The 19,184-nt window shown below is 47.4% G+C and overlaps 1 protein-coding gene across 3 annotated transcripts in view; it reads left to right on the forward strand.

Moving 5' to 3' along the window:
* Window positions 1-18,827, forward strand: part of Me3 (malic enzyme 3) — a 178,697-nt gene extending 159,870 nt beyond the window's left edge. For 2 of the 3 annotated variants that reach the window (XM_085682983.2, XM_048435135.3), the window contains exons 9-15: window positions 12,712-12,809; window positions 13,104-13,217; window positions 15,109-15,214; window positions 15,651-15,793; window positions 16,321-16,494; window positions 17,045-17,143; window positions 18,456-18,827. In XM_085682983.2, coding sequence (XP_085539109.2) covers window positions 12,712-12,809; window positions 13,104-13,217; window positions 15,109-15,214; window positions 15,651-15,793; window positions 16,321-16,494; window positions 17,045-17,143; window positions 18,456-18,617 — 896 coding nt within the window. In that variant the 3' untranslated portion in view covers window positions 18,618-18,827. The remainder of the gene's footprint in view (window positions 1-12,711; window positions 12,810-13,103; window positions 13,218-15,108; window positions 15,215-15,650; window positions 15,794-16,320; window positions 16,495-17,044; window positions 17,144-18,455) is intronic. The other variant, XM_087901562.1, reaches the window with a different exon arrangement.
* Window positions 18,828-19,184: the final 357 nt, after the last annotated feature.

Raw genomic sequence — 19,184 nt, forward strand, 5'->3', positions numbered from 1 at the left:
CTTGCCTCTACTTCCCCGGTGCTGGAGGTACAGGAGTGTGCCACTGTGTCCAGCTATTTCCCATCACGTTCACCTGAGGAATTCCTTTATCCTCCAAGACTCAGCTTAGTGGGTGACCTGCCCAGAGGTTGTCTGGCTTGGGTACCCACCCATGTGTTCTACTCCGTCTGCTCTTACAGCAATCAGTTCTACATTGTCATAACAAACGGCTGAGAAACACAGCTTAAAGAAGGCAGGGTTTATTGTTGCTCACTTGCGGAGAGGTTGCAGTGCATGTCCATTGTGCCGGGGCCTGTAATGAGGCTGAGCATCTTGGCAGGAGGTGGGGCAAAGCTAATTGCCTGATAGCAACAGGAAGTACTGAGAAAAGAGCAAAAGGGTCTCGGAACCAGATATATCCTTAAAATGCACGCCCCTGGCAACCATTCCCTCCAACCAGACCCTACTCCCTTATTCTCATCAACACCCTAAAGTTCTGATCCCCTCAATGGACTAATTGGTGAAATCAGAACCCCCATGATCCAGTCACCTCTCAATGGCCCGATCTACCAGCGTAGGCCAAGATTTCAGCATGTGCACTGTGGGAGGGTGCATCCTATCCAAACCATTTCACTCTGGATGACTCCATTGCCTTCTCTGCCTCTCACTAAATGATAAACGCCTGGAGTCAAGAACCATGGCTTACTTATTTTTGATCCCCAGTTCCCAGCTCAATGATTGGCACATTGGATGCATGATACTCACACATACAAACAACATTCCCACATCACACCTCTTCCTGTAGAAATGACTGTGCTGGCCCCTGCCTTGCAGCCCGTCACTCTCCTGATCATCATACATATGTTCATGTATGTATGATGCACATACAAATGTATGAGGTACACATACAAATGTATGAGGTGCACATACAAATGCACCTCACAGGTGCTCATACTCAGATGTTAGACATGAATGCACATATGTATAATTTCATATGCATGAGCAATTTTTTAAATTAAATCAATTCATTTGTTTAAGTTCATTGAGTTCTGAGTCCTATCTATAGACTCTCAGACAAAGCCAGCTGGAGAATTTCTGGTTCTCACCAAAAAATAAAAAATAAAAGGGAGATAAATTTCCTATTCTTTTCTCAGAAATTAAGACAGAAGTCATGAATTTAGAACTCAGGGAAAGAAATAGGAGACAGAACAAGAATGACAGGCACTCTATAAGATCATCACAGCCTTCGTGACCACAGCCTGATATGCAGATGTGCCCCTAGAACTAATCAAAATGGGAAGAGGTTGTCATGGAGATCCATCTGCATCTTCCTTCGAGTAGACTTGTTGCCTCAGCTGATGCAGGCAGAGCCTCAGCTGCAGAAAGCCCTCACCCACAGTCCTGCCCTGCCGCACTCATGACGAAATGTGTCTAATCATTTCATCCCTCATCTGGCCTGAGCTCCTAGTGGGCTTAGTTGAGGCTTCAGGGTCCACACTGAGTCTCTATAGCGTTCTCTGCCTCTGTTCACACAAGCACTAGCTTGGGCAGGCACAGTCCACCCCAGAAAGCTGTAGGAATAGTCTCAGAATCTGCCTGTGGCCCACATACTGTAAAAACTGGAACCAGGGGGCCCCCATGAAGATGAGACTAGATCTTCGATGCCTGCTTAGGCATAAGCCCTGCCTCTTATCCTCAGCGGAGCAGGGAGAGATGGCACCACAGTCCTCAGGAGCCTTAAGCTGAGCTTCCTGTGGGCCGCAATGTGTGTAACATCAAGTACCTTATTTGTACTGTCTGAATCATAGATAGACCCCACAGACCCCACAGGGCTGATCTCTGGAGCCGGGGCACAGAGACTTCCTCCTGGTTGTCTCCTCCGTCCTCACCCCAGCTCTGGCCCATAGACATCCTCCACCCGGGCCAGGCTGGTTCTTGGCGCACAGAGCTGCCCATGTGCTGACTCATTGCTGGCAGCCTCTTCAGGAATGCTGGACCGGAGGAGGCTCAGGTGACTTTTGTTGTTTCAGCTGGGAACATCTCTGCTGTTGGGGGAGAGGAGAGAGACGGGGAAGGGGAATGGCCGTGGGGGTAGTTGTGCTGGGGAGAGACTAACTTTGACCTTGGGAAGGATAGCTTGTAGGAGAGGAATCAGGCACAGAATGCTGCTGATCTAGTGACCTTGGGCCCTGACCTCCACTGCAAGTTAACTACATAATATGACTGGGGGTGCAAGAAACAATGGGTTCATCAACTCCAGAACACACTCCACCCAACCAAACTTTCCCTTGCCTCTAGCCCTCATACATCTTCAAGGATAGACAACCTGACAAGATGCCTGTATGCTATGCCACCCCTTCACAATTATGTTTTTGTTTGAGGTTTTTTTGTCTGTTTGTTTGTTCTTAAGACAGGGTCTTGCTGTGTAGCCCAGGCTAGCCTTTGAACTTGAGGTGATCTTCCTGCCTCCACTGCCTTCCTACTGCTTGGGATCTCAGAAGCAAATGCCCCTAAGCCTCGTACTCTTTCTCACTTTCAAGTTTCGGCACCGGTCTCCCAACCCTCACTTGGCTGCTCTGTGGTTCTAGCCAAGTAGTATATGTAGCATTCTTTACCTTTCCTCTGAAGTGAACTCATAACCATGACTAGGAATCAGCAAATATCAGAGCAACCTGTATGTTTTTCTCAAGCCAGCCCCTACTCCAGTGAGTTGGAACCTCTGCCAGTTCATTGCCAAGTATCTGAGGCATTGCCCACGTTGCACTAACTGAGGTGTGTGTGTGTGTGTGTGTGTGTGTGTGTGTGTGTGTGTGTGTGTGGCGTGTACAGGAACAGCCACTCAGCTGCGCTCAGGTCATGGGACCTATTACTAGTATTTATAGAGCGTAAATCGAGCATGAGGAAGAGGTATTAAGACCCAAAACAGGGTGGTGACAAGAAGGAGGAGAACGTGTGAGCACAATGCTACCGAAGCCTGTTGAAAAGGAAGCCATGGCCACTGTGCTTCTCTCCACTTTCCTGTGTGCCCTCTGTTCCTTTCTCAATTTTTTTTATTTATTATTGCTGTGTGTATGATGTGTGTGTGTGACGGTGTGCGCACTATCGTGCACGTGGGAGATCAGAGGACAACCCGCAGGAGTCAGTTCTCGCCTTCGACTGTGGGTTTGGGGAATTGAACTTGGGTCATGAGGACTGCACAGTAAGGGCTTTTACCCACTGAGCCATCCCCGTCACCCCACAGTGCCTGTTCTTACAGCACTGAACTCACTGGTCTGTGGATTTTCTACTAGCTCCATGGTTCAGCACCTGCTGATTCTTCCACCTAGAACTTTGCTCCTGATCTTGGCTAACTTTGTTTTATACTTCAAGGCACAAGTGTGACCTCCCTCGGGATGCTACATCCAGGCCATGCCACAGGCACCCAAGTGACCCCTCTCTTCTCATGACCGAGGACTAGGCAATGGAGTTCCACTCCACAGAATGTTCCCCAGAGCTACCAATAGCTGAAAGATGACCTCAGTGGGTACAGTTGGCTACAGGTGCCACCATGTGCACAGACAGAAGCACGAGTGGCTGAACCCCAAAGATTTTTTTAACCACTAATTTGTCCTGTTTGCAAAACAGCAATGTCACTGAAAGCCACCAAGGACTCATGTCCCACCTCCCCACCACACACATCCAGAGTCCCAGGCCATTTCTTGATCTTCCCCACAACAAAGTTCAGCACCCCACTCCCATCTCATTTCTCCCCAGCATCCACAACCTTCCTTTCTCCATGTGTTCTGAGGCTGCTCACTCCTAGGACCAATCCCAGCACGACCTTACATCTAAAAGTGGTTCCTCGGGAACCTCTTCTTCCAGCAGCCGGGCAACTGAGGACCTGGAGAAGCTAAGAAAGGACAATTCCTCCCCACAGGTCCTTGCAGACTATGGCAGGAGAGGCCCGCTCTAGTCTTTGGAACTATTCCGAGAGCAGACTTCTTACTCTGTTCCCACCCACCACCCCTCAGAGGAACGTGTAGAGGAAACTCAGAAAACCTTTGCCAGGACCCTGGACATGAAAGTATATAGATTGAGTATTCAAATCAAACATTGACTGATATCAAATCAATATGAAATTTATTTTAAAACAACTCTTTGGTACCCTTGTAATTTTTGCCTTTTATTAAAGATGAATGCAAGTTTTCATGGTAATGAGGCATGTACAATTAATTTTAAAATCAAATAAAAAGGTAAAAATCAAATCACAAGCGAACATTTGACACTGCAGGATATAAGCCAGCTTCAACATTTTTTGGCGTTGAAGTATTTTCATTTTAAAGCCATCAATGCTGAGAACACCACTTCATGTACAGATGTAGCACAAAGCAGCGGAAGCGTGTCTAGGGCTGGGTCAGAAACTGTTGGAAATTCTCTCTTACTCTCAAGCCCAAATTCACTGAACAAAGATTTATAAAGCTAAAGGCAACCACACAAAGAGCAATTTGGAAAACGTTCATTCTAACATAAAACAACCCAAAGATGCACATATTTAGTATTTATAACCTGAGAAATGGCAGTATAAAAATATTATATCTTTTCTTCCATAATTAAACCATATTTATCTATAAGAGCAGAAAACTTTGTGGATACAGCAGAGACAGTAATTTGCAACAAACACCAGGCTCAAGCCCAAGCCAGGGCAGCTCAGGCAAACTTGCTTGGTGTTACATGCTAGTATCACGCATGCAGTGCTAAGCAAGCATGTTGTATGTTCAGAACCAGGGCTGCAGATGAGCCCCACAATGCAACAGAGCCGAGCCCTGCCAGATCACCTCAGACCTGCCATGTGCTCGGCTTAGAAACTAGCTTTTTGTTACTGCGCGTTCAGAAACTCTTGACCGCTGATGTTACATCCCACAGTTTAATTTCTGCACTCTAGAGCACCCTGGGGCTCTAGAAAAGTCTTTTATGACACGGCCATGTTGAAGCAGTCTCAAAGGTCTTGCCAGGGGACTGGAAAGAGGACTCGGCCTCTGCTGAAGTGGTCCTGGCAGCTCCTAGAGAAAAGTTGCTCTGTCTGCTGCTTTCGATGGCCCCAGGTCAGCCCTTGAAGCCTGTGAATGAGTAGTGAACAAAGACAGCGTCTGGCTGCCCTGGGAAGGGAGTTGCAGTGGAGCAGGCAAAAGTCTGCCTAGCTTTGTTGAAGCCATCCAGTCCTGAGACCCAGGATCCACAACCACCTCAACCAGCCCTTGACCCAGCCCACCCCTCCCCATCCTTCTGGCTGCCAGTTACTGACACTGTCACCCTTTCCTCCCAAAATCTGTTCAGAGAAACTGGTCCAACTCGGTCAAACGGGACTGTTTAAAGGAATATTCGCAGCTTGTCCCTTTTTGTCATTTGCTAAACCTACAGCCTCAAGTATTCTGTTTGCAGGAAGTGTAATTATGAAACATTCCCACCGAAGAAGAAAGTTTGTCTTTCATCACGAATGGGAACAACCAGCTCACATCACTTGTGGGCACGAGCCACGTTCTCCCACAGCCCTAGGCTCTCAGACTTCTTGGGGTGATTACCTCCAAAACTCTAAGCAGTTTTCCTCCCCTCCATTTTAAAATTCCGGCACACCGCCCAAGAACTAACCCTTGCCTCACCCAGCAACGGGAGTTAGCGGTGGAGACAATAACTTGATTTGCCAAGATCCCTTTTTATAATTAAGACTTGCTGCTTTCTGCCTTGAGTTCTGATCTGGAATTTAAGATACCTTGCCCCCCTAGAGCGAGGCCTCCAGAGTGGGTCCCAGAAGGGTGACCATGGAGAGGCAGCTGAAGTAGACGGCCCGTAGATGTCTGGTTCTGGGAGCCATATTCAGGAAGAGTTCTCCCGAGCAGCAGCGGGCCGCGGTGCCAAGTATGGCTGAGAGGCTAAAGGACAGGAAACTGAGAACTGGCTGCCGGGCTTGGCAAGGTGGAACTGTTCAGTGACCTCGACAAGAAGTGGACCGGTCCCTTGGGTCAACTGGATTCCCCCGAGACAGAGAAGAAAATAAATGGAGGCAGTGGTCACGTTGGACTCTTTGAAGGGTTTGACTATAGAAGGCAGAAAGGAGTAGGGTTGGGCCTATACAGGCAAGACTCTTTTTCTTATAAAAGTTTCACAGTGTGTTTATTCATTGATGGGGATGACCCAGAAGAGAGAGGGAAACTGAGGACGAAGAACAGAGGTAAGAATGGGAGAAAAACTTGGCAGGTCCATGAGAAGGAGATCCCAGGGCACATGGAGGTAGCTTTGACTAGGAGCAGAAAGGACCTCCGCAGCTTCTGCAGGGGTGGCAAAGGGTGCAGAGGGTTTGGAGACCTGCTGGGAAGATGCACAACATCTTGGAACGTTTCATCCTTCTTCACCCGTTGAAGTGAAGTCCTGCGTACGTAATCCGTTCAACTTCTGGCTGCATCTGTTTCCTCTGAGCCTCCCTGTACCGAGAGGAAGTTTAAAACTAAAAACCTCCATAGAGGAAACACAAGAATACCTCACCTCCTCCATGGCGTTTTAATAAAGATTACGTGGGCAAAGGCACACCGCCAAGTTTACCATAAGACTAATTGACAGAGCTTGGAGGAGGTTCATTTGCTGTGCCAGTCTGAAGACCTGAGTTCGAATCTCCAAGGCCAAGTCACACACAAAAAGCCAGGTGTGACTGCTCTTTTCTTTAACCCCAACACTGGGGGTGGGAGTCAGAGACAGGCAGACTCTGGGAGTTTGCGGTTGATCAGCCTGGATTAAACAGTGCGCTTCTGGCTTCCTGTCCCGAAGAAGAAAGGTTGACAGCAACAGAGGAAAAGACCTGAAACCCTCCACTGGCCTTACATGCATGTATCACACATGCATTTCCCCATCACACACACACATACCTCACAACACACAGCAAAGGTGTAGTAAATAAATGGCAGTTAGCGGCCTTTGTTCTGTTTCATTGCGGTGTGCAGTGAAATCTATGAGACTCGCCGCCGGTTTTCGTCCTGACCCCGTTCAGCTGAACACTGATGTCTCCTGCCAAAGTTCTCATCCATCAGCCTCCACTTTACCATACCCCCCACAGTTCTCTCCCACAAAGCCCGCATGGCCTTTTCTGCTGCCTCCGGCTACCCAGGAAAGGCTGTTGGCTGTGGACCACACCAACCCTTCCGAAGGCTTTTCTGCTGGACCCTAGACCAATCCACCCTCCCTTCAGTACCCCGCAGAGGTCGGTATCCTCCTCCATGCAATTATGGGAGACCAGATTCAGCCTCCATCCAGCTCTCCGTGATGAAGATAAATTCAGTTGTTCAGCCCTCGGGTTCTAACCTCAAAAGATACTTGATAGCCAGACAGAGAAAAGCCCTCGAAGACTGTCTAGCCCAAGAAACATCTACCATAAAATATCTTTGGCGCCATCTACTGGTGAATGATTTGCAAATGGCCTCCCTGAGAGCAGAAAGCGTTCTGAGGAGCAGAAACTGATTCCAATGACAGAGCTGATGGATGCCTCAGTGGGAGAAGCTGTCCTGCCATGCTTGTCAGCCCTGAATGAACACACATAAATCCAGAGGGCTTTAGATATCCATACCGATGTTAGCTACTTCCTGAGAGCGTGCCCTGGGTTGCTATGAAACCATCGTAAAAAATTTTAATAAAAATGTGTGCATGAGTTCTGTGCAGGTGTGTGCTCCCATTCACGCAAGTATATGAACAGAGGTTGGGTCTGCTTCTCTGAGATGCCCACCTCATTCTTTGAGACACAGTGCCATGCTTACCATGGCTGGAGAGTGGGCCTCTGGGATCCTCCTGACTCCAGTCTGTGGTTACACCTATCACCATGCCCAGCCTACGCATGGGTGCTGGGGACCCAAATTCAGGTCCTCATGCCTGAGCCACAAACACTTTCCAGTCTGAACCTTATCTGCAGTCCCCACAGTAGCCATTTTCAGTGGCTGAAGTATTCTCCTGCATGACTATCCTAGCTGATTTACTCAGCCATTTTTCCACCACTTTGTATAACAAACAACACTGTCCTAAGTGCTCTGCTATACATATTTCAGAGTTTCCCATCCATCAATTTCCAAAAATAGAATAATAAGGTCGAAGGACAAAAATATCTTATGCTCTAGATTTATAGATTTATAAAGGAAGAAACCGTTTTCTTTTTTTAAAATTGTTTTTATTGAGCTATATATTTTTCTCCACTCCCCTCCTTTCATCTTCCCTCCCCTTCTGCCCTCTCCCAAGGTCCCCATGCTCCCAATTTACCCAGGAGATCTTGTCTTTTTCTACTTCCCATGTATGTAGATTACATCCATGTACGTCTCTCTTAGGGTCCTCATTGTTGTCTAGGTTCTCTGGGGTTGTGATTTGTAGGCTGGTTTTCTTTGCGTTATGTCTAAAAACCACGTATGAGTGAATACATATGATAATTATCTTTCTGAGTCTGAGTTACCTTACTCAATATGATGTTTTCTAGATCCATTCATTTGCCTGCAAATTTCAAGATGTCATTATTTTTTGCTGCTGTGTAAACATACCACATTTTCCTTATCCATTCTTCAGTCGAGGGACATTTAGGTTGTTTCCAAGTTTTGGCTATGACAAACAGTGCTGCTATGAATGTCCTTGTGGTATGATTTGAGCAACCTTTGAGTATATACCCAAAAGTGGTATTGCTGAGTCTTGAGGTAGGTTGGGAAACCGTTTTCTTAAAAAAAAAAAAAAATTGTTCTTTATATTGAAAAGAACACTGAAACCTCCCAACTTTTCTTTGTTTCACCAGCAGTCACGGACAGCATGGGGTTTTTTGTTGTTATTGTTTTCTAACTGGGGAAAATGGAGCAAACCATAAACAATGCCACCTTAGCTTCCTTTCCTGTGACTGCATTAGTGTTGACCCTGTGAATGTAGTTTGGCTGTGAGCCCTCAGTATAAGTCAGGGTCTGTACCAGAGACCGGGACCAAGAACACTCAGTATAAAAAGTGTTAATTGTGAGAACTGAACCGCAGAAGAGACAATAAGACTCTGCTACCACCCTCTGGGGCTGAGGAACAACAGAGAAGGGGGCAGCTGGCTGGTGCGCACGCGCTGTGAGCTCAGCAATGTATGAATTGCAGACGGGGTTCGTGGCCACTGTGGAAGGGAAGAATCAAGTCTGGGATTGTCTGGCGGCAAAAGCTAAACTCTGGGTCTTTTAAATCTCGTTATCAAATAAATGACACTTTTTAGACTATGCTAATGTTTCATAGGATAAGACCATACAAATTATTATTATTATTATTCAAATGTTATTAAATGTCCTACAGTTTACCTGTGTTTCTAAAAGACTGAGACAATGCTGGATATGGTGCTCCTTTCTCCTCCTGGAGCCGTTCTGTTGCTCTCTAGTGCCCCCTTTTGGCAGATCCCGGCACAGAGCCCTGTTGGTTTTTTGCTCTTCAGTGTAAGCTCAGGAACTATGTGTTAATTGGTAGAGTCCACTCTCTTGCCGACTCAGCGTCCTTGCGCCTATTTCCACACCTTTGGACTTGCAGATGGCAAAAGCAACTCTAACGAAAGCGAACTATCTCCGACAAGTGAAGACAGTCTCGCCTTCTGCCCAAAATGAGAAGAAACAAGTCTTGAAGTCATTGGTTATTTGCAAGAGTTACACTAACCATCGCTGGAAAGAATTCACTTGCTCTTCAAACACAGTCACGGTTAAAAACCTTGCCCCTTCAAGACTGAAGTATAGAATTAGCTTCCAAAAAGTTATTAAATGATCAAGGGAGAAAAAGAATTAGCCAATGTCTCCCATTGTCTATTGTGATATAACCAAGAAAGAAGTTTCCATGGCTGCTTGATAGTTTCTTTAGCCAGTCATAATGAAGGGGCTTTGGCCAACTTGAGCAGGGTAAACATGGCTCTGGCAGGCCTTGCCCGTCTCTGCCATTCCCTCTGCCTTGCTAAAAACCAAGATTACATTCCTAAAACTAGCTACCAAGATCTGTTCCCTTATTTGGCCACTTTCCCCCCAACCCCCCCGAGGCTGACTGCGAAGGTCCAGCTATCAAAGTATTGAAGTCCAGCAATCAGAAAGCTCCCCCTGGCTCACCTAATTAACATGCCCAGTTAAAATTAAACACCTCAGTTTGCCTTTACAAACCATCATTTTCCAGTGTGCCGCATCTGCCGCCTCTCTATCCAGAGGCCGTCATTTGTCCCTCCTGGACAAATCTCGCTGCCCCCTTTCTCTTTTTCCCTCCCCGCTCTCCCCTGTCCTCCTCTTCCTGCCTTTGTCTCTTATTCCCTGCCCTACATCTTCTTTGTGCTGAGAACTTGGTCTTGGAGGTTCTGAGCTGATATTTTCCTTCCGTATAATGTCACGTGGTGCTCAGAATTTCTTCCTCAGCCATTCCATGTTTTCTTGTCCTCAGACAGGACTTTGTCTGGCCAGGGTTCCTCACCCAGTAGAGTGGCCTATCGCTGCATTTCTGCAGGTCCTGGAGCACCAACAGTCCTGCCTGTCTTTAGATTTCACATCCTTTAACATTTACTAGCATGCATGGGACTATCGATACCCCCCGAGGATGCCCCAGCTCCAGCCATGTTCCTCCTGGTGGTTATCTTCCTCTTGGTTATCAGAATCAACCCCTACAGCCAGACAAATGAGTCCTCTTCGGTTCCTCGGTCAGTGCCGAGAAAAACACAGGTGGCGGTCCCAATCCCCAATCCAATAGCAGCCTGCTGTGATTCCTAATGGAAGGTCATCTCTAACCAGGCAGGGCACAAACTTGAAGTCACGGGAAGCATAAACTCTGCGGGTTATCTGGTGGGGTTGTGGGAGGCACATGTGTTCTGGCTGTGGAAGAAAGGATACAGTGCATCATTTGCGGAGTCGGATCCCAGGTTGCATGTTCTTGCCACGTGCAATCTTATGATGCGGTGGGTAAGATGGGAACCTCACGACACACAATCACTTGGCGTCTCATGGTCCCGTCATGCCTGACTTTTAAATGTCTTTATCCCTTCAATGAATAATTCTACGGGTGTCGCATCCTGCGTGACTTAGTCCGGGAAACCTGACAAGGATGACAACAGTCATGAAGAAACGAAAGACACGGAGGGAATAACAGACACACACATAGAGAAGCTAGGGTGGGGTTCACCATGCTCCCTCTGATGGAGGACACCAGGACGACGCAATAAATGGGACTCTGCCTGCCTGTCATGGCACAGGAGGAGGGGTTAGCTCATGTCTGTAGGAGAGAGGAGTCTCCAGCTGTAAACATCTGGGGTAGGAAGCCTCAGTAGGTGCCTTCGGTACCCTCCCAGTCACTCAGTATTCCCACAGACTAAGAAAGGCTTTGGCCGTTCCCATGGGACTAAGGTATTGGGGTCCCTGGCATGGCTGTGCCCCTATCAACAATACACAGTCACTCAGAATTTTATCCACTCCCCATGCTTTCTTTTTTTCTTTTCTTTCTTTTTTTTTTTTTTTGGCATCTATTAATTACCTTTATCCCGTGGCTTCGTCTGTTAATAAAAATGTTTTTTTTCCTGCTAACACGGCAGCTGCACCTGAATCTACTGCTGTTTCAGCCAGTTATTGCGGCTCCCAGTTACTGGTCCGCTTCTCTGGTAGCAGCCTGATGGGTCTCGTATATCCACCTCCTGCAGCGGCCACCAAATGTAGTTTTAAACTAAATCTCTATTGTTCTATTTACCAATAAAGACTTGGGAGTCCGAAGTTGGGGTGAAGAACCGGCTAGCCCGAAGAGGTGGAGGAGCAACTAGCTGACCTTCCCTTTTTTCCTGAGTGGCAGAAAGAGAGTTCTTCTGCACTGCCAAACCAAAACGACCATCACACTCAAAGTCCCTCCCTACTACTTCCTGTGCGTCTCTCTATCCATCTTCCAGCCAGACTCCTTTCTCTCTATGATTTCTTTCTGTGCACTAGTTGCTGGCTCTGCTTCCTGACCAAAGGTTGTTTTTTTGTTTTGTTTTGTTTTTTTATTTAGTACAGATACAAACTTTCAGTTCACGGTGTGATTGAATATCCCGCCATATAATAGCAGTAACAGCACCTGGCTAGCTGGTTGTCTCCCATGGACAAGTAGCAAGGCCGGGGACTATTTTTCAGACTGTTGTTAACAGTAGAAGGGAGGAGATGGCATCAGTTTGTCCTGAATCGTCCTACCTGCAGACATTGCTTTTTTTAATTTTTTTAAACATTTTTCTTATTTTATTTCATGTGCTTTGGTGTTTAACCTGCATGGATGTCCTTGTGAAGGTATCAGGTCTCCTGGAACGGGAGTTACAGACAGTTGTGAGCTGCCGTGTGGGTGCTGGGAAGTGTCCTCTGAAAGAGCAGTCAGTGCTCTTAACCTCTGAGCCAGATATAATTTTAGTTTTTGTTGTTTTAGTTTGTTTTGGTTTTTGTTTTGGGGGTTATTTGTCGGGGGGGAGTTGTTTGGTTGGTTTGGTTTAGCTTTTGTTTTTAACACAGGGTTTTTCTGTGTAGCCCTGGCTGTCCTGGAACTTGCTCTAATCCAGGCTGAACTCAAACTCAGAAATCTGCCTGCCTCTGCCTCCTGAGTGCTGGGATAAAGGTGCACGCCACCACCACCTGGCAGAGATATGATTTCTTTAAGAGTTAAGAAAAGCTGCTTTTCTCGAACTCTGCCAAGTCTTTACTTGTGGGTTTGAGGGCTCGGGGCCACAAGCTGATTCGGTCCACTCTGTTGCAGGCACAGCCTCTGTAGCCGTGGCAGGGATCCTGGCCGCTCTGAGAATCACCAAGAACAGGCTCTCCAATCATGTGTTTGTTTTCCAAGGTGCTGGGGAGGTAAGTACCGCCAGGAGAACTCTCCAGCGGCTATCCTGAGAAGAGGAACAGGTGTGGGAGTGTTTCTGCAGAGAGATGGTCTGGGGTTCCAGCCAGAGGAAGCCACATGAGTGTGTTCTGATCGTTGCAGCGTTTTGAGTCTCAATATTTGAGTTTCTCAAAGGAAAGATTCAACTGGGCTTCCTAGGATTTGTGGGGCTAAGGAAAAGAAGGGCTCATTTGGGTGAAACATCTGGTGTATGCTGAATAACTATGTGCTTTGAGCTTAAATCTCATCCTTATGGTACTTCCTAGGCAGCCATGGGCATCGCCCACCTCCTGGTTATGGCCCTGGAAAAGGAAGGTGTGCCCAAGGCAGAAGCCATAAGGAAGATCTGGATGGTGGACTCCAGGGGCCTGATTGTCAAGGTATTTATTGTTCAAGTCTGAAAACCTAGAGGTTTTGCTGGGTCCTGGTGGTGCACACCTTGAATCCCAGCACTCAGGAGGCAGAGGCAGGCGGATCTCTGTGAGTTTGAGGCCAGCCTGGTCTACAAGAGCTAGTTCCAGGACAGGCTCCAAAGCCACAGAGAAACCCTGTCTCGAAAGAAAAAAAAAACTAGAGATTCCTGGCACATAGAGCTGCCAAGAACTAAACCTAAAGAGGCCTCTAGCCAGGCACTGTGGTGCACGCTTTTAATCCTAGCACTGGGGAAGCAGAAATAGGTGGATCTGTGAGTTTGAGTCATTCTGGTCTACCAAGTTTCAGGACAGTAAGAGCTACACAGAGAAACCCTGTCTCAGAAAAAGAAGAAGAGGAGGAGGAAGGGAGGGAGGGAAAGAGGGAGAGAGAGGGTAAGGAGGAAGGGAGGGAGGGAGGGAGGAAGGAAGGAGGAAGGAAGGAAGGAAGGAAGGAAGGAAGGAAGGAAGGAAGGAAGGAAGGAAGGAAGGAAGGAAGGAAGGGCTCTCCAAGGGACAGAATTCTAAGACAGGATGAAAAGCAAAAAGGAAATTCTAAAGCAAAAGCTCTAATTGCTGTTATCCGAAAAGTTTTGATGGTGTGTATGTATGGGGGGGGGTATTATGAGGAGTGTGTGCCTGTTTGTGTACCTGAATACCCTTCCAGCCTCCTTCTCTCCTACCACTTCCTACCCTCAGTTTACCTCAGCCAAATTGAATCATAGTCCTCCAAAAGACACAGGCTCACTCTCTTCCACAACCTTGCACAGCCAGAGCACTGTGGACAGGGTCGTGGGCCTGGTATGCATCTTCCCATCCCCCCATCAATCCAGGGAACAGTCTCTGAGCAGGTTACCAGACATTGGTGACTCTTCTGTTCACTTGTGCTTTTTCCAACATCATTTGATCCACTCTATTGAGCTGACTTCTAGTCAAGGAACTGTAGGCTTGGCATCTTCCCTCTGGCACTCCCGAGGCCAGCTGGAGCCGTCAAAATGAGTGCACCCATTTACCAACACTGATGCCAAGCTGTCATCCCTGGGCTCCTGTTCGAAGAGATGGAAAGAAATCTGGAGCTTCTCAAGCACGGTTGGCATGATCAGCCGATCCTAGACTCAGCTCAGGGACACTCCAGGACTAATGGATCCTGTTAAATCCATTCACATTAGCTTTCTGGTACTGAAAGTCTCCAGGCCCTGTCCTTCTGCAAACCTGTAGGCTGCACTTCATATGACCAGCATGTTCAGTGAGGCTAAGGAATCTAAGAGTCTTTCTATACTGTCCCTGTAACCCATGACCCCCAGTAGCTACAAACAAAATTAAAAATAAAAGATTTATTGATCATTTTTATTCTAAATATTTAAATATTTTATTTTTAATAATTTATTATAAATAAATAAATACTTATGTATTCTTCCATGTGGCTCAGAAGATGGCTCAGAAGTTAAGAACACTTGTTTGCTCTTTTGGGGGACCCAGATTTGATTTGATTCCCAGCACACACATGGTGGCTAACAACTGTTTGTACCTTCAGTTACAAGGAACCTGGTACCCTCCTTAGCCTCCAGAGACCCTGCACGCATGCGGAACACAAATACAAGCAGCAAAATACCCACACAATTAAAATAAAAATACATTTTTAAGAAAAAAAAAAGAAGGAAGAAGGAAGGAAGAAACACATGTATGCATTCCCTTAGGTTCTACTAAGAAATCTGATAAAGGGTCTGGACCTCACTATTCTGAAGGCTCAGATCAAAACACAAGGCTCAATCAGAAACGCTGTCTGAATTCTAACACATCAAGGCTCTGCTCGGAAGGCCCACAACGCCACTGCTACTCCATCTTCCTTCTTTTCCTACAGGGTAGGAGCCACCTGAACCATGAGAAGGAGATGTTTGCCCAAGACCATCCTGAAGTCAACTCGCTGGAGGAGGTAGTGAGGCTGGTGAAGCCCACAGCAATTATAGGTAGGAAGAAGAAGTCCTGCCACCCAGCCCAGCTAACCCTCTCCACTTGCAGATAGATAGTCTGAGACTCAGTGAAGAGTCACAAACCACCTACAGAAGCACAGCTGTCTCCCCTATCCCATGCCTGGTTCAATGCCATAAACTTATTGGGTGACTGCTGTGTAGAAACCATAGAAATGAGGGCGCAGATTCGGGAATGGCATTCAGGTGCACCTTCAAGATCGGAGACCGGAAATGGACCAGTGGTCTCCCGGAAACGAACAAGAGGTCTTAGCTAGCTCAAGCAACAGGATTCCCTCATCCCCAACAGCAGATTCTATCCCTAGGATTCCCAAGTCTGCCATGGGGTACCTAGTTCCCTCACCAGTGCCACAAGAGGGGAAATGAGCTGTTCGTACGGAGTAGGCATTCTCCGCTGCCCCCGTTTTCCCTGTAGGTGTCGCTGCCGTCGCAGGAGCCTTCACGGAGCAGATTCTGAGGGACATGGCCTCCTTCCACGAGCGCCCTATCATCTTTGCCCTGAGCAACCCCACCAGCAAGGCTGAGTGCACAGCTGAGAAGTGCTACCGGGTCACTGAGGTCAGCGGGGAGTCCTTCCTGCCCCCAGCTGAGAGAGTAGCAGCTCTTACTACCAACAACCCGAGGAGGGTGACAGAGGGTGCCCCGTCATCGTGAGCAAGCTGAGGTTTAGAAAGATGAGCCAGCTTTCCCAAGATCATCGAGCTAATAAATAGAACTAACCTTCAAGTCTCCATCTAACCCTAAAGCCAGAGCTCTTCCATGATACTGGACTGCTCAGGGTTCCCCCAAACAACCGAGCTTTGTCCAGCAGAGTTTCTTTATTCCCGAGGCAACTATCTCGTGCTGGCCCTCCCAGATGTTGGGGGAAGAAGCACCATGGCCCCCTCTCTCAGTAACTTGAAGGGAGGCAAGGCTTAGCCTTCTGTTCAAGTAAATGAAGCGTTCTCAGAGTATTTATCAAGTTCTCATCATTCTGGACACATAGGGGAGGGTATGGGTCCAACATTTAAGAGATAAAAATAGAATGCCATGGCTGCCCCAAACCTGTCTTGAAGTTCCACTTCCGATTTTTTTCCTATGTCCAGGGCCGAGGGATCTTTGCCAGTGGAAGTCCCTTTAAGAATGTGACTCTGGAAGATGGCAGGACCTTCATTCCCGGTCAGGGAAACAATGCCTATGTGTTTCCTGGGGTCGCCCTGGGCGTCATTGCCGGTGGGATCCGACACATCCCAGATGAAATCTTCCTCCTCACGGCAGAGGTACCACTGCTTTTCTCCCTAGGATGCTTCTAGTAGGGTTGGTGGCTCAACACCAGGTCCTTAGGCCCAGTGACCCCTGGATTCGTCCTCTCTTATCTACTACCCACTCACCCCAGACAAGAAGCAAGCCTAGGAAAGGAAGGTTCATGGAACCTTGAAGCAAGAAATTTTTTTTGCTAAGATGGCCACCCAGATTGATACTAAGGATGTGGGAGGAGGCTAGGACCTAAGAAGTAAGTAAGGGGGCCCAGAGACTCCTATATAACAGGCTGTGATCTGTCAGAAGACAGAGTCTTTGTTTGCTGGTCACAAGCTTATCCATGTTGGTCTTAGTGGTTTCCTTCTAGAATTCACGGAACCTCGTGCTGTTTTAAACTCCAGCCAGGCTTAGCACAGAAAGAATAAGTGTTTGTTTAAGCCTAAGCATTAAGCTTCCTTAGGGCTGTGTGTGGCATAGGTCACAGTACCTGGGCAAGCTTTGGGAAAATCAATCTCTCTCTCTCTCTCTCTCTCTCTCTCTCTCTCTCTCTCTCTCTCTCTCTTTCTCTAGCATATTGCCCAAGAAGTCTCTGAGCAGCACCTGTCCCAGGGGAGATTGTACCCACCCCTCAACACCATCCGAGATGTGTCTCTGAGAATTGCAGTCAAAGTAAGGGGCGTCCTCCCTTGTACCCCTCTAGCACAGGTGTTGTGGCTCCACCCACCCCTACACGTCAGGAGGGCTCGGCAGCCCTGGAAACCTGTGCTCCTTGAGCCTCACTGCATGTAACCCACAGACTAGGTGGGAAACTCTTGCCTGCTCAACAGCCTGAGTCCCGCTCTAAACACCCACCCAGGCATTCTAGAAAAGCTCCCACATTTCCCCCACAAACATAGGAAGGAAAGTCATCAGAGGCCACGGTTTCGGGAACCAGAATGTGGGTGTAATTTCTTTTAATGAATCATAACCCCTCATTTATGGAAAAGGCCAGCTTGCACAACATCATAGGAAGGACTCAAGCTTTGGAGTCCCCACTCTGGCAATCAGCAGAGGCGTCCCTGTGACCCAATGCCTTCACTTCCCTCAACCTTAGCTGCTTCTCTGTAGAGCCCAGCAGTTCCTCCCTCCCAAAACTTCAGGGATGAAAAGCTCCTGTTGGCCAGAGTGGGGAGTTACTTTTCCCCTTTCTCTCTTTAAGGGAGGATGAGGTGATCGGGTTCACAGAACATTCCAGACTATGCAAAGATAATGAGTTTTCAGAGAAAACATAATAAAGACCAATTTCAAGCAATAATTATCCAAGCTGGATAATAGGTACATGATATTTTTTCCATTAGTGTGTGTTTTTCTGTAAGAATAACCAACAGTCTCAGAAAGTACACCACACAGCGATACTATAGTAGCCCCCGTGAGTTGTCCAGTGCAGGCGCCCTTACAAAGCAATTATGAAGTCCAACAATCCAGATCCCGGTTCAGCTCACCTATTCCTCTTCCTTCATGGGGTCACTATTTGCTCACAAGATGATCATCCAATTCAACCACATCGGTCTCCATGGGAATGGGTTGCAGGCGGACTGTTACTAACTATATTCTCATCATCACTCTAGAATAAGGTGATCACTATTTTGCTTCCCAGGCCATAAGCTGAAGAACTCATCAAATTTATCATTGGCTGGAAACCCGCAGAGAATTAGAAACGGGGATAATAATGGGCTGGGCCTCTTTGACCTTGGCCCAGGCACTGGGTATGAATCTGTCTCCAGAGCTCTGGAGAGAGGGGCAACTAGCCCCTTGGGAAAGAAGCAAGCTATCTAGGGAGAAAGTTTTAATCCTCCCCTTCCGGTGGTGTCATGGGTGGCAACTGAAGAGAAACATGACCAGTCCTTTAGGGGATATTCTTTGTCCCTGGCTGCCAAGGAAGAGGCTTTTAAGGCCGATTTTCCCATAGATCTAGTTTTTCATTCAAACCTGTTTCTCCTAGGTCCTCGACTATGCTTATAAACACAACCTGGCCTCCTGCTACCCAGAGCCTGAGGACAAGGAGGCTTTTGTAAGATCTCTGATCTACACTCCAGACTATGACTCCTTCACACTAGACACCTACAGTTGGCCTAAGGAAGCTATGAATGTTCAGAAGGTCTGATGCACGCTCTGGGACTTGTTTGGGCTGGACGAAGAAATACAATATAAACGTTCCAAAATGGCCAGCCTTGTCACGATGGTGATTTTTTGTTTGTTCGTTTGTCATTTGTTTTACTTTGTGTGTTCTGCGGAGATGCTGAGGCATGCAGCGGGTGTCAGCTTTGTTCCTGAAGGCCCTGGAAGCTCTCCTATAAAACTTCTCTGAATCCTCTCCAAATGGTTCTTTTACTGTTAATTGCTATTATCAAAGCCTTGTGGGAAATTCTGCTTAGAAACCCACCTTTGTAGAGCTCAAGGTCTAGCTTGAACTCAAGTCCTTTTCCATAAGCGAGGAAGTGTTGTGTCCATGGAAAATGTTCACAGGGAAGTCATAGAGCTCCGGGAAGAAAGGATGCTTCCCATGAGACACAAAAGGAGAGCAGTGTTTGTGCTCTGTCCCATGACTAAAGGGCGGATTCGTCATAGGCACTCAAGGAATGTAAACAAAGCCACCTGCCAGAAAATGTGGTCCACCCATCAGGGAGTGAATTCATTTCAGAAGAATACATTACCTTCAAGGCTCAGTAGG

Source organism: Myodes glareolus, chromosome 24 (genome assembly GCF_982192425.1).
Source record: "Myodes glareolus chromosome 24, mMyoGla1.1, whole genome shotgun sequence".
NCBI classification, from domain to species: Eukaryota; Metazoa; Chordata; class Mammalia; order Rodentia; family Cricetidae; genus Myodes; species Myodes glareolus.